Below are 16,362 nucleotides of genomic sequence, written 5' to 3'. Positions count from 1 at the left end.
AACACATCATATTTTTCTGGGAAAATACCCACTAAGCACACATAATATAATCAACAGATCATAATATTATGTTAAAACTACAATGGCACTCTTTTATGTAGCGACGTCTTCAGGTATGCCTCCACCCACATAATGACATCATTATACATACTTGTACCAAGTTTCATTCAAATCCCTGAATCCAGATTCAAAATATTAAATAATTCCGACTGCCAGACCATGTGACCTATTAATTATTCGTAAACCCTGGTATCCACAAGGCTTTGGGAATATGTGGGTGAACTTTGCCCTCAATCTGTCAAGCCGTTCTGAAGAAGATGATTTTTAAATGTTTGAGGGTAAATCCAATATAGCTGCCAAATTATGTGATAGGTGATGTCATGGTTCAAGAACTTTTAGTTCCTCATGGACAGGTGATCATACCTGTAAAGTTTTGCCTTGATTTGTTCGGCCTTTTCGATGAAGATTTTTGAAGTTTTTCATGTTAAAAAGAATATGGCTGCTGATCCACATGACTGATGATGTCATCAATTTTTTCCCCCCAAACAATATAGCCCTAGATGACCCTCAAAAATGTTCATACTGATCGGATAATGCGTTCGTGGTGATACTTTCTCTGCCTTATTTCCAGTTGGTACTGGATTTAATTTGCGGTGTGTATTGCCCCCCACACTTTTCAATGCTTGTATGGACTGGATTCTGGGGAGGATGTCAGAGAGATCAAGTTGCGGTGCATCATCTGGGAATGTGAAGATCTCCGACCTTGATTTCGCAGATGATGCAGTCGTCTTTGTGGAGACTCTGGATATCCTTTTGGAGCCCCTTTAGGTGCTGAATGAGGAGTCGGAGCCATTGGGATTATGTGTTTCCTGGGTGAAAACTAAGATCCAGGCTTTCAATGACATCTTGGATGCTGCTGCCTTGTCTGTACCTGTTTGTGGTGAGGATGTTGAGGTCATGGAGAGGTTCACTTACCTTGGCAGTGATATTCATGCCTCTGCTGGCTGTGAGCCAGAGGTCAACAGATGTCTGGGTTGGGCCTGAGGAGTCATGGATTCACTGGATCATGGTGTGTGGCGCTCTCGGCACCTGTGCAGGACTAAAGTCTGAGTCTTCAGGTCCTTGGTGCCTCTAGTCTTGCTCTATGGATGTGAGACTTTGACACTGACCAGGCATTTGAGATGAAGACTTAATTTGTTTGGTACCAGGTCTTCTCAGAGAATCCTTGGCTATTCCTGGTTGGACTTTGTGTACAACGAGTGGTTCCTGAGAGAGACTCAAATGAGATTTCTTACTTGCATAATCCGTGAGCGTCGGCTGCGGCTATATGGACATGTGGCTCCTTTTCCTGACGCTGATCCTGCTCACCAAATTTTCTCAGCGAGGGAGTGGATTAGGCCAATGGTCCGACCATGCGCCTCTTGTTTGCAGTAGGTTGATCAGCATCTCAAGGAGATGGGGATGGGCCAGGCATTTGCCTGGGGGGTGGCCAGCCAGAGGCCCCTGGAGTACCGGTGGAGAGTGGACACAGCGACGCGCTGCTTTGGTGCATGCTCCCATACCTGACCTGACCTGACCTTATGCTGACCTTTTGACCTTTAGACGTCAAAAATAACTGGTTGTTGAATTCCTTGACACGATATGCCAATCCTGTACAAATTTCAAGTCAATCGAATGAAAATTTTGGATTTTAGAAATTTCAGCTAGACGTTGTTGACCGTTTGTCTGTGTTGGCCTTTTGGCTTATGTTGACCTCAAAAACATTTGGTGGTTTAAACCATGACTGAATATGCAAATCCTCTTTAAATTTCAAGTCAATTGGATGAAAATGGAGCATTTTAGAAATTCGACCTAAGTTGTTAACCTTTGGCCTACGTCGACCTTTTGACCTCAAAATCAATAGCCTTCTTGCTTCTGGCCAACTTTACCAGATGACCAACTCTGCCGTATAACCAAATCCACCACTTATGACAGACAAAGTTCTTGGGTGTCTGAAGGGTCTTGTGGTCTTTAGGGTCTTGAGTGTTTTGATGATCTTTGTGGTTTTTGGGTATTAAGGGTCATACGGGTCTTTAGGGTCTTTAGAGTCTCCCTGAGTTTAAACCAATTTTGAGTAAAGCTGTCTGAAGAGAAAAAAAAGAATGACAAATGGACTATTTTAGGTCAGTCACCTTTGTAGCTCAGCGATGCTGTCCAAAAGTTTCATCAGTGTTATTGGATGGGACATCCTCCACAGATGACTTTTAGGTAATTTATAGTTTGAAAAGTTTGTATCTTGGTGTATTATTTTGAGGATTTGTGTTGTATTAAACCTATGCATCCCTACATAGGAAGTCCGGCAACTTCCTGACCTACATCGTAAATCTGGTGACTTCCTGATTAACTTTAATCAACATTTTCCAGAGATTGCTTTTCGTAATGTTTTTTTTTTTGGAGTTTTTTATGCTGAAGCTAACTTGTTCTTAATTTGATGACGTTTTTGTTGTCTTCCATTGCTAAAAATAATAATAATAATAATACTAATAATAATAATAATCCATGTGCAGGGAAGATCAGGCACAATGCAGGATGTGAAGATCGAAGAACGTTCATTTTCCATAATCCCAACATCACCACACTTACTCCAATTCAGCCATCATTAAACATGCCACAGGGAGGCTGCCCATGGAAATGGAAACTTTTCAACAACAAGGTGTGTTGTGTTGTTGTGTGTTGTGTTGTGCTGTGTGTTTCCAGTTACTCTCGTATATTAGTGTCATGATAAAAAAAAATATGATCAATATAGTTGGGAATTATATGTTTTACATGGTTATGGATATTTTACGAACAACCTGATGGAGTGGCACGCAGGTGAAAACCCCATTGTGGATGGTATGGTATTAAAACAAGAAAATGGTGTTTTTACCTGACTCTAAACACAAACTATTGACATTGCTTTTAGACTTTATGTCCTAATGGGCAACCGTGTAAGACTTTTTTTTAGACATTAAGTATTGTTTTGAATTTAATCATAGTCACTTTAAATACATATATATTGTTGCGGGCCGGGGTCCAGTGGCGAGAATGACTACTAGGTGGGGGAGGTTACGTCGTCTCCCACCAGACTCCCCGGAATTGTAGGCCGTCGCTACATATAAATCCGTGAGCCGGCAGGTCGCTGAACCGACCGTGGAACGCCAATATCTCGACCGCGCGGCGTAGGGTCTTTTTGTCTGGAACCAATTTACCTAATAACCACGCGGGCTCGGCTACCAGGGATGCACGCCCTCAGCACGTCTTGCCCGAACCGGATCACTCTACCGACAGCAGCTGCCAACTACCTTTCCGGTTTGGATGCAGTCGAGCGGGCCTGTCAGGAACGTACCGGCTTGGATGAACCGATTATCGGGTATAAAGACCCGGCTAAAACTCACATCCGAACCATGCTGGACCAATGAAAGAAAGGACGGAAACGAACTGGGAACATTTCTAATAATGGTTTATTTACAACAGAGCAAGCTTATCAGGAATATACACAGCAAGATTTACAATGATGGAATAAACACTTAAACAGTTCTACTTCGAGACGGCGCCACACACGGAAACACACACAGACGAAAATAAAACCCAGGTGTTTTGTTGGACCCTTGCAGCCAGGGAGAGAGACGAGCTAGGGGTCGCAGTTCACTTGGGTACCGGACGTTGGAGGGATGGGTGCTCCACGGTGCGACACCAGCCAATAGTCGTGCAGCTCGGCCAACGGTCACACGCGTGGGGCTCGTGCCCGCGGAGGAACTCGAGTCGAGTAGTCGGAGTCCCAGGGCGAGAATCAGGGCCGCAGACAAGACCCAGCAAAACTCCAACGAACACTCCACACAGAACTGCAACGAATCCTCCAACGAATGCCCCAACAGAACTGCAACGGATGCTCCAACGAATCCAGAGCTGACTTTGCCCACACATAACTCACTGAACTGAGGTTCTTGTTGTCAGTTATAGACCTCCCTGAACGGGGCGGGGGTTCTATGGAACAGACGTCACTGTTCGCCCTGATTGGACAGGGTCTTCATGGGGTCCGCCCTTCCTGGGCGGGACCTCGGCCAAACCGGGAGCCCCCCCCCCCTCCACGCGTGTGGACTCATCAAGGGGAAGATCTAACGTTGAAAAGGAACGTTTGTGGAAGCGCAAAGGAACGGCGGACTGGACGTTTTTGCCCTGTATGCTGTGGCCAGTAAGGTGAGGGTTGCAAGTGCTGGAAGGTACCTTGGTTGGTTGTTGGATGTTTGTTGGATGTTTGTTGGATGGTAAAGATTTATTTAACCTCACTAAAAAAACATCGCAACGCACACCTTTGATTCTCCCACTAGACAAATGGGACCTGTCTTCACATGTACTTAACGGGATAACTGACTTTTGGGACATCTGTATGTTTGAATGCATATGGTTTCATATCCGAAACAATACATATATATATATATATATATATATGTATATATTCGATATATTACTAAAACTCTCATCTTGTATGTATGTATGTATGTATGTTTGTATGTATACTGAAACCCAAAAGAAACTTACCACTTGTTTGAAATGTAATAAAATTGTAACAGTTCAAAATAAAACAAACCAACAATTGCTAATTGAAACATTGGCATTTTATTGATGACATGTCAAGTTTTTGACCAAGATACACCATCCCATAAGTTTGTTCTACAGTACAGAACAGCACAGGGTGCAATGTCAGTCCCCTTTCAATAGCGTGTGTCGCCACCATTGTTTTGGATACAGGCAGTGCATCGTCGGTGCATACTGCCTACCAGTCTTTGGATGGATTGCTGCTGGATTCTGTCCCACTCAGTCCTCAATGTCTGAAGCCATCTGACTTAGGACCATCTGCCTGTCCTGCCTTGCAGTGGTGACTCTTGGCCTCCCTGATCGAGGTCTGTCATCTGCAGAGTTGTGGAGGGTGTCTCTGTCCACCAGGGCCGATATCGTCTGATGTGAACAGCCAAGGCGACATGCCACCTCACGGTAGCTCAATCCGCCTTTCAGTATGCCCAAGGCACACGGCCGTTGATCCCTTGACAATCGTGGCATGTTGATTGAAATGCCCATTTTACACTGGCCTTTTTAAAGCCAACATCAAGACATCACGTGCAGCTCATTAAAATCATCCCGTACCCCTTGGCTAATCACTGACAGTCAAAACGGCTGTTCAACAGCTGTGCTATGAAATGATCATTGAAGGTTCAAGTGACCATCCATGACCATTTTGTCTGACAGTGAGGACACTATTGTCCACAAATAAGTTCACACATTTACTACACGCAGTGTTATTGTTGATATTTGAAGGTTTAAAAGGTGGTAAGTTTCTTTTGCATTTCAGTATATATATGTTCCCGAAATACAGCCAAAACGGTACACGAGAGCGCAAAAAATTTAGTGCCACGTTACTTACCATTCTCCTGCGGTGTGCAGTATCAAGTTTCATTCAAATCAGGCAATGAAAAAATTATTAAAAAATCAATTCCCGATTCAGTCAAGTACCCTTTGGGATTATTTGATCAATGCAAACAACCTCAGCGGTGTAGTTCGCTGGAGCTATCTTTTTTTTTCTTGAATTGATTTTTTTCATCAGCCGCTGTCACAACGGGAACCCAACGGGTTCATGGGTCATCGAGTATATCTATACATATGTATGTCAAATATATATATATATATATATATATATATATATATATATATATATATATATATATATATATATATATATATATATATATTGTTACGGCTGTGGAAATTCGCAGAACACCATAAAGGTCCTCAGTTCAGTTAGATCGATAAGTCTGTGTTCAGTTAGATTTCCTCAATGTTGTTTAATGGGAATTATTTGTGTCACAGGGCTGTGATCTTTGAGATAGCCGTTTTTCTTTCACTATCGTTATTTTGGACCACCACCACCAACATCGCTCTCAAACAACCGCTTCAGACCCACCGTCCTTCCACCACCACAACCACACGCGCCTCTCAACAAACCACGCCATCCCAATCCCCTCAACCACAACGCCAACCACAATTACGCCAATCACCTAACCACCTTCCCCGCGACGCCCACTACCGATCACCTTCTCCACAACCCAGCGGCAACCCTCTCCGCTTATAAAACCATCTCTACCAAGGAAAAGGAACAAGGGGTTCCAATAACGCCATGGGAAATAAGAAGGTATTCCGATGGCGCACGGATTTTCCCTCCTGCTTTTCCCGCGCTTTCGTATGGGGGAGGTGCGATTCGAGCCTGAGGTCAAAGATGAAGTAGGGTGGGGGCCTGATTTTGGGGGAATAGTCCATGGGCCCAGGCCAGAAATTCCACTTGTCGGTACCATCTAAGGAAACCAATCCTAGTTATGATTTTTGAATTGGTGTATATATATAGATCATATTTTGATGTGATAACCATTGCAGACTGGCAGCTTATTGGTAGTTTTCATCTCTGGAATGTACCCACCCTCTGCATAATGAAAGCGAAAAGGCAAACAAATCTGGATATCCTGAGCTGTTATTGAATGATATTACCTTCATGGGATGTGTCAATAGTCCATTGTGTGATTTTCCCCCAAAACATCAATATCTCAGAATGATAAAATGGTAAAAATGCAAAATACATACACTAAGCTGCTCTTCTGGAACGGTTATCACATATTGAAATAATCATATAGTCCCTACCAATAACTTAGTAGCCCTAAAGTTTGGTTTCCCAGATGCTACCGATATATGCCTGGGCCCATGGACTAGAATGAATGTCCCTAGGCTGCAGGGTCACCGCAATGATTTCCTCGTCCCCCACGCGCCTCGAGGGGGGGGGGGCGAGAGGGTTGGAAGTGGAAAACGCCTCCCTTCTGGAAGCTTCCCACAGGAGCTGGAAGGAGGGCGGGGCGAGAGCGGAGGGCGGAGCGTGGGGAATATGAGGGCACGCAGAGCGCCAAGTCGGTCTTCTTCTCTTCTTCTTTTTCTTCTTCTCCTCTTCTCTTCTGGTGGTCTTGGTGGAAGGAGTCGGGTGGAAGTCTTGGTGGACTTCTTCTGTGGAGAAGTGGTCTGTGGAGCGACCCGTTCGTTGGAGCTTGCAGTCGGTGGAGAGTCCGGGCGTCGTGAAGAAGACGCGGACTGGAAGCGCAGCTCTGCCAGCGGTGTCGCGCGAACCTGCGCGCTCGTGTTAGGAGAGCCGGAGAGAGCTCGCCGGCCGTCAGGAAGGCCCGAGCTCAAGCGCGGCTACGCTAGCTGTCGTGGGGACGGGACGTCGAGGCTCACACCACAAGGCACCACGAGGGTGCAGGTAACCTGCAAAGGTCTCGTGGGACTCGTTCGGTCTGCCAACTCCCACACCATAAAGATCTACGGGCCCAGCCTGACCCCATTGCCTTTGATGGGGTATTTTCCTTTTCTTTTGAATGAATGATGTGGCGCCGAGTCCCGTCAAGTACAACTGTTAAGTGACTGTACATAATTGCTTATAGACGGTTGTAGCACCTTTTGCTTTGCTTTTGTTCTGTAAACGTGCATGTTAGTGTTTTGCATTCCTGGCTGTATATGTACATCTGTGTAAAATAATAAATGTGCTCGTGTGAATGTTAACCCATTCGTCATGTCTTTTTTTCCCCCAAATTGAACTGCTATCTTGCTTTCGGAATACTAGTTGGTTTTTAAATAACCGATAAATAGAATCGGATCTGGCGAGGTCGGGCGATAATACTCGCTCGGTTATCTCAGAACGGAACGGACCGCTTAAGCGGTTCGTGTCCAAGCAGGCCTCCGCCGAGGTATGGTCCCTCGCTAGGTTACCCGCGCGAGTACTTAGGTATATTGATATTCGGCGATTGACCCTATTTCGCGCGGGTAGAATACGGACTGGGCCATGGTGGGATTAATAACCCACCCGTGACTGGTTCCCGGCATTGTTCCGGAAAGTCACGACTGAATTGCTCGTTCGGTGGGCGAACCGGCCGCTATTAGTTGACGCGGTCGTTCACACGGCGGGCGGGCAGAAATTCGGAACAATATGTTCTCTCTCACACACACTCACACACTCATATTTTGGTGAGGCCACATCTAGAATATTGTGTGCAGTTTTGGTACAGTTCCAGAAATACATAGATGCCAGAGAGAGGGTTCTGCGTAGGGCTACCAGATCGATTCCAGGCCGAGCTAGACTCAGCTATGGAGAGCGGCTGAAGGAGACAGGGCTTTACACACGAGAAAGGAGGCGGTTGTGAGGAGAAATGATGGAGATGTTTCAGATAATGAAAGGCATAGATAAAATAAGAGAAGATGAATTATTCAACAGAGGAGACAGTGATAGGACCAGTGGCCACAGCCACATGTATATATGTATATATATATATATATATATATATATATATATATATATATATATATATATATATATATATTGTTGTGGTTACCAAATTCGCAAACCACCATTCAGGTCCCTTAGGTGAGGTATCTCGGTAAGTGCATGTGTAGTTAGGCCCAAACCCGTTGTCTAGTGGGAATACATGTCATTTATGCGAGCTGCGACTCTTCAGGATAGCCGTTTTTCTTTTACTATCTTTATTTTGGACCAACCGCCATGATCACAACCACAACATCAACCACCAACCACAACGCCGCTTCACCACAACCGCCACGACCTTCCCGTCACACCTCGCAACCGTAGCATCGCCACCGTTCTTGCCCCGCTGTGGGTACCGGTGTTGGACTCATGCAGAACGCGCGTCGAACAGCGTGTACAAAATCACGGATTTTGTGCTTCAAAAACGGATCAAAAACGACACACGCCCACTTTTTGCCGTCCAATCGGTGAGCGAGGGGCGAATTGGCCCCGCCCCCAGGGCGATCGATATATGCAAATTTGTGGATCAAAAAGCCTTCACGACCACTTTTTCTCGGGCCAATGGGGAGCGAGGTGAAAGGTCAAAGGGAGGGGGTCAAAGGCGAAGTTACGGGGGGATAAAAGGACGGTGTTCGTCAGTCAGAAAGAGGAGAACGTGAAAGAAAAAGAGAGAACGAGAACGAGAACGAGAACGAAAAGGAGAACGAGAACGAGAAGGAGTCGGAACGGAGGGGACGAGTGTGGAAGTCTGGAGCCCGAAGCCTGCAGTGGCTGGAGAAGCTGAAGAGAGTCGGACGAGGGGGTGCTCGCGTCGGTGCCGGGAGCTGCACGCCCGAGGGAGGCCGGCAGCGCGACCTGGCCGAGGTGGAGACGCACACCAGGGATAATAAAGATCCTCTATACCCCGAGCATCAGCAACCCCCTCCTGTTTCCCCCCGCGCTGAGATAGTGCGACCAAGGGGGCCCCGTTCCCACCCCCTACCAGACACCGTCCACGAGGCCCGCGGGTTGCGGGGCCATCGCCGCTCCGCGTCTCATCACCAGACGGGTAGGCGCGACCCGGTCTCGGCCTCAGGCCCGCCTCATTCTTGGGGATATTCTTTCCTTGGTTTTGGGTATGTGTTGTCGGCGCCGTCTGTGAAGTAGAATTGTATAAGTGTTGCCGTGTGCTCGGTAGTCGGTATTAGCTCTGCACTGTGTTTTCACTTTTATATTTGCTTTTTGTGTAAATGGAATTGTGTTTTCTTTTTTTTTTGTGTGCTTTTGGTGGAATTGTATTTGTGTGCTTCCCGTGTGCCGCGAATAAATGTGCTTTATTGTTGAACTGTTCTCCTGCTTCGCTTCGTCTTTTCCTCCATTGAATCCTCATCTTGCTTCACGTAAAGGGTTGGTAGTGGGCTGAATACGCCCGATAATTAATCGAACCGTCGAGGTCGACGATAACACCGCTCGGTTATTCTGATAGTACGGAACGGGTCGCTTAAGTGGCCCGTGTCCGAAGTCGACCTGCGGCGAGGTGCGATCGCCCGGTCTACCCTCCGCGTGGGTACTTAGGTAGTTCGAATTTGGCGAGCAACCCTATCCCACGCGGGGGCTGATTGGCTCAATCGCGGTGAGACCGAAAGGTCCACCCGTAACTGGTTCCCGGCGTTAGGCCGAGAGGGTCACGACTGGATTGTCCGTCCGGTGGGCGACGTGCCGCGATTCGAGTTACGTGGCCGTCCGCACGCCGGCGGGCGCGAATCTGCAACAATATATATATATATATATATATATATATATATATATATATATATATATATATATATATATATATATATATATATATATATGTGTATATGTATATGTGTATATATTAATATGCCTGGTGTTGGCTTAATGGTTAGGGTGGTGGGCTTAGGATCCGAGTATCCTGAGTTCAAATCCCACTCGGCTGTTGAATTAATACCAGGTGGGGTTGACTCTGCCTGTCATCCTTCCGAGGTCGGCAAAATGAGTGCCAGCATGCTGGTATCCTGTGTCGGAGTGGCGACCTGTCCAGGATTGTACCCAATAGCCAAGGAGACTACTTTGGCAGCACCAACGCTCTGCACAGAGTATGGTCCCAGTGGATGGATGGATATATTTATATACTCAATATCTCAGAGAGCGATATCTCAGAGAGCATACAAGCAATATGGGTTTATATATATATATATATATATATATATATATATATATATATATATACAGTATGTATGTATATATATATATATATATATATATATATGTATATATATATATATATATATATATACAGTATGTATGTATATATATATATATATATATATATATATATATATATATATATATATGTATATATACTTGGTGTGACATCTGGACAGAGGAAGGAAGATAAGGAGACTTGGTGGTGGAATGAGGAAGTACAGGAAAGTATAAGGAAGAAGGGGTTGGCGAAAAAGAAGTGGGATAGTCAGAGAGATGAAGAAAGTCGGCAGGAGTACAAGGAGTGGCGTCGAAAGGCAAAAAGAGAGGTGGCAAAGGCCAAGGAAAAGGCATATGACGAGCTGTATGAGAAGTTGGATACAAAAGAAGGGGAAAAGGATTTATACCGATTGGCAAGACAGAGGTACTGAGCTGGGAAGGATGTGCTGCAGGTTGGGGTGATAAAGGATGCAAATGGGAATGTGCTGACGAGCGAGGAGAGTGTGTTGAGAAGGTGGATGGAGTACTTTGAGGAGCTGATGAAAAAGAGAGAGAAAGAGAGAAAGAGAGAAAGAGAGAGAGAAAGAGAGAGAGAGAGAGAGAGTGAGAGAGAGAGTGAGAGAGTGAGAGAGAGAGAGAGAGAGTGTGAGAGAGAGTGTGAGAGAGAGTGTGAGAGAGAGTGTGAGAGAGAGTGTGAGAGTGAGTGGGAGAGAGAGTGAGTGTGAGAGAGAGTGTGAGAGAGAGTGAGTGTGAGAGAGAGTGAGTGTGAGAGAGAGAGAGTGTGAGAGAGAGTGTGAGAGAGATTGAGAGAGATTGAGAGAGATTGAGAGAGATTGAGAGAGATTGAGAGAGATTGAGATTGAGATTGAGATTGGAAGAGGTGGAGATTGAGATTGAGATTGGAAGAGGTGGAGATTGAGATTGAGATTGGAAGAGGTGGAGATTGAGATTGAGATTGAGATTGGAAGAGGTGGAGATTGAGATTGAGATTGAGATTGGAAGAGGTGGAGATTGAGATTGAGATTGAGATTGGAAGAGGTGGAGATTGAGATTGAGATTGGAAGAGGTGGAGATAGTGAATCTGGAAGTGGGGTGGATCAGTAAGGATGAAGTGAGGACTGCTATGAAGAAGATGAAAAGTGGAAAGGCGGTTGGCCCAGATGGTATACCAGTGGAGGCATGGAAGTGCTTAGGAGAGATGGCAGTGGGGTTGTTAACCAGATTGTTTAATAAAGTCTTGGAAAGCGAGAAGATGCCGGAGGAGTGGAGATTAAGTGTACTGGTACTGATTTTTAAGAATAAGGGTGATGTGCAGAGCTGTGGAAATTACAGAGGGATAAAGTTGTTAAGCCACACCATGAAGTTGTGGGAAAGAGTAGTGGAAGCTCGGTTGAGAGGAGAGGTGACGATCTGTGAGCAGCAATATGGGTTTATGCCAGGAAAGAGCACCACTGATGTGATGTTTGCTTTGAGAATGTTGATGGAGAAGTATAGGGAAGGCCAGAAGGAGTTACATTGTGTGTTTGTGGATTTAGAGAAAGCTTGTGATAGGGTGCCAAGAGAGGAGCTGTGGTATTGTTTGAGGAAGTCGGGAGTGGTGGAGAAGTATGTGAGGATTGTGCAGGTTATGTATGAGGACAGTGTGACAGCGGTGAGGTGTGCGGTAGGAATGACGGACCGGTTTAAGGTAAAAGTGGGATTGCACCAAGGATCGACTCTGAGCCCTTTCCTGTTTGCAATGGTGATGGACAGGTTGACGGACGGGATCAGACAGGAGTCCCCAATCACTATGATGTTCGCGAATGACATCATGATCTGTAGGGAGAGTAGGGAGCAGGCTGAGGCGAGCCTCGAGTGGTGGAGGTACGCACTGGAGAGAAGGGGGAATGATAGTCAGTCGGAGTAAGACGGAGTACATGTGCATAAATGAGAGGGAGGGTGGTGGTATGGTGCGGTTGCAAGGAGTTGAGGTGGAGAAGGTGGATTGGTTTAAATACTTGGGATCAACTGTCCAAAGTAACGGAGAGTGTGGGAGAGAAGTGAAAAAGAGAGTGCAGGCAGGATGGAGTGGGTGGAGAAGAGTTGCAGGAGTGATTGGTGACAGAAGGGTAGCTGCAAGAGTGAAGGGGAAAGTATATAAGACGGTAGTGAGACCAGCTATGTTGTATGGTTTGGAGGCGGTGGCACTAACAAAAAGACAGGAAGCGGAGCTGGAGGTGGCAGAGTTAAAGATGCTGCGATTCTCGTTGGGAGTGATGAGGATGGACAGGATAAGGAATGAGTATATTAGAGGGACAGCGCAGGTAGGACGGTTTGGAGACAAAGTGAGAGAGGCGAGACTGAGATGGTTTGGACATGTGCACAGGAGGGAAACAGAGTATATCGGGAGAAGGATGTTGAAGATGGAGCCGCCAGGCAGGAGGAGAAGAGGAAGGCCAAAGAAGAGGTTCATGGATACGGTGAGGGCGGACATGCGGGTGGTTGGAGTGTCAATGGAAGATGTGGAGGATAGAGCGAAATGGAGACGGTTGATCCGTTGTGGCGACCCCTAACGAGAGCAAGCCGAAAGAGGAAGAAGAAGAAGAAGATATATATATATATATATATATATATATATATATATATATATATATATATATATATATATATATATATATATATATATATATATACCCCACCGGTTAAAAGTTTTGGAACACCCCCATTTTTCAGTTTTTACTGAAAGTTAAGCAGTTCAAGTCCAGTGAATAACCTGAAATGGTACAAAGCTAAGCCGTAAACTGCCAGAGGTTAAAAAAAAAGTTTAGGTGACCAAAAACTGACAAATAATGTAAATTTCAGAGTTGTTAAAAAAAGTCCTTTTCATGGAACAAGTAATGGGTTAGAAACTGCAGCTGTTCTGCAGCAATGGAAGTAAATTAAGCCTTGAAAGTTGATGCAAACAATTGCTACAGGTGTCCTAACTTTTGTTGATTAGTTACAAACCCTCTGTCTGTATAAAAGCAGTGTTGGAACAGACTGTGTTGTTACACCCTCTGAAGCATTATTTGGACAATATTGTACTGCAGGAAGTAGTTTATTGCAATCATAATGGCGAGAAAAAGACAATTAACAAAGGAAGACAGACAGACAGACCATTATAACCCTTAAAAGTGTACGTTTTCTCCTTTGGCGAAATTGCAAAGGTAGCCAAGGTGTCAGTGAGTACAGTTTCCTACACCATCAAAAGGCACTTGAAAACTGGAGGAAACTCTGATAGGAAGAGGTCTGGCAGACCCAAAGTTACAACGCAATCAGAAGACAAGTTTCTCAGAGTCAACAGCTTATGTGATAGGCGGTTCACAGGACAGCAGCTTCAAGCACAGCTTAACACTGGTCGAAGTAAGGAAGTCTCAGTTTCAATTGTGATGAGAAGACTTCGAGCTGCAGGTTTGACAGGTCGAGTGGCAGTAAGAAAGCCATTGCTGAGATGGCAAAATAAGAAAAAGAGGCTTGCCTGGGCCATGAAGCACTACCAGTGGATTCCTGAAAACTGGAAGAAGGTCTTAAGGACGGACGAATCAAAATTTGAAATCTTCGGTGCATCACGCAGGGTTTTTGTACACTGTCAAGTAGGCGAAAGGATGGTTCCTCAGTGTGTGACACCAACTGTCAAACATGGAAGAGGGGGCGTGATGATCTGAGGCTCTTTTGCTGGATCCAGAGTCGGCAACTCGCACAGAGTGACCCTCTATTTCATATAGTTTGTAAACTATAATGTCATAATCTAGAACAATCCATTTTGTGCCTCTTCCAGCTCCAAAACGTATGCATTTCATGTTTTCTATAATCCTCACCCCCTCCCCACACACATCATAATTGTTTCCTTTCATGTCAGTGCTATCTGCCGATTACACAAAGGGCAGACCACAAGAGCTGGAAACATGCACAGGATTCATGCAAGGCTGAGGGAGGAGATCTTGTTTCCATCACAAATGTGGACGAGCAGAGTGAGTACTTTTAATTCTCCACGTTAAACAACATCGTGAATCTGGGAGAACTTCCAAATTCGCACCTGTTCACCCTCCCCAAGTTTCCCATCTTCATTCATCCATCCACATGTTCCCCTGCTTGTGAAATAGTCTCCCTCTGTCCAGTATCTTACCCTCACTTCAATTATTGAAATGCACCGCTCATCACTATGTCATGCCCTCAATCATACACACATCCACGATCTCTTCCACACAGGTCACAGGCTGATTCCCATTCTGTTCCTTCCCTTACCATTGGAACTCATTTTAGTGTTATACCTCTTTTCCTTGTGTAAACCTGCTGACTTATGTCATTTACTTCTTCTATGAGCCTCGCCCATCGAACCACCTCTTCAAAAAAACTGTCACAAGTCTTTAAGGTTATTTAATCGATTGTTATCCAAACCTGGAGGTGGATTTACTCAAAATTTGCATTCATTTTGCAGTTAAAGCACAAGCATTAGAATCAGCACTCCTACATGGTGTTGTGCACAGCCAATCAAATGAAACTGAACATATGTTCTTCTTCTCCATTCTGTTTTCCCATTTATATGTACAGTACTCAGACGGAGGGCATTCGCAAAAGTTCCTCCTTCTGCAAACTACCCATAATTATTAAATGTCAGTTGAAGACAGAGAGACTACACTTGTAATATGTCTTTCAAACCTCACAAATCTCAAACTCACATTCTGCCTGTCCAGAGGGACCATCTGGCAAATCCTCCTTAACTACTTCCTAACTACATCTACTTCCTTAACAATCGGCTTGTCAAAATTCACTCACTCGAATGGTTGGGCCGACCCATCAGCCATTATCTTTCTTCGGCAAACCACAATATCGAAGATGACCTCCAAAGTCAATCATGAACTGGACATCCTTTGTTATGCAAGGTCTTTCCTTGGCCACTCTGTACTTTTTACCACCGACAAAGCCTTCATTCACAGCTTGATGGAGCACTGCTCCCTCCTTTGGGCTGGTGCCCCTGCCTCACACTTTGCCCTTCTTTGAAGCCTTGGAAAACAAGTCCTTCAAAATCATTGGGCTCTCCCACGATGAAGCTGAATGTCTCGGCCTGTTACTTTTGCATCGCAGACAGGTTGATGGCTTCTTTATCTTCCACTGCATACTTTTTTTGTCTTGCACTCTCTGCCCTCTCTTGGCTCCGTCCCTTCCAGGTTTCTGCAGGGTACACACGGTCTGCCAGTAACCATCTTCTTCTTAATCTCCCAAAATCCAGGCTCACTGCTCACCTCCACTCATTTGTTCTTCTTTTCTCTCACCTGGGGAAACAAAAACTTCCCCTGTCTGTTCAGTTCAGTTCTTCCCTCCAGGGCTTCAAGACAGCTCGCTGTTCCCCACTACCTCAGGTCACTCAGTCTCATGATCTCTTCTTCCCCAAATTACCCAATTCCCAAGCACTCCCCTTTCCAAGATTATTTTGATTTTTTTTTTTCAACCACTCCCTCACCTCTTCTCATTTGTGAGTTGGCGGTTGGCCTTTTCTGTTTCATCTCCACCTTCCCCTTTCTTTTCTTGTTGTGTTTCATTCAGCTTGTGTGCAGATTGTTCACCCATTTGTAGAGCCTGCTGTTGGCTTTATGGTTAGTGTGGTGGCTTGGAATCTTAGGGTCCTGAGTTCAAGCCCCGTTGGCTGCTGAATTAATACACCAGGGGGTTGACTCAGCCTGTCATCCTTCCGAGGTTGGCGAAATGAGTACCAGTGTGTACTGGTAGAGGGGCACTGCATCAGCGACACAGTCGCACTTCCAATAAATGATAGC

General features: G+C 45.3%; 1 protein-coding gene across 1 annotated transcript in view; it reads left to right on the top strand.

Annotated features, from left to right (window-relative positions):
- Positions 1 to 16,362, top strand: part of LOC147014185 (macrophage mannose receptor 1-like) — an 88,712-nt gene that overhangs the window by 39,835 nt on the left and 32,515 nt on the right. Inside the window, exons 11-12 of the mRNA XM_085851940.1 lie at positions 2,547 to 2,692; positions 14,448 to 14,559. Coding sequence (XP_085708066.1) covers positions 2,547 to 2,692; positions 14,448 to 14,559 — 258 coding nt within the window. The remainder of the gene's footprint in view (positions 1 to 2,546; positions 2,693 to 14,447; positions 14,560 to 16,362) is intronic.

This window comes from Eptatretus burgeri, chromosome 13 (genome assembly GCF_056783735.1).
Source record: "Eptatretus burgeri isolate ZD-2024b chromosome 13, Ebu_testis_v1, whole genome shotgun sequence".
Classification (NCBI taxonomy): Eukaryota; Metazoa; Chordata; class Myxini; order Myxiniformes; family Myxinidae; genus Eptatretus; species Eptatretus burgeri.
Note: the sequence above shows the minus strand (reverse complement) of the source record. Positions and strands in the feature narration are given on the sequence as shown.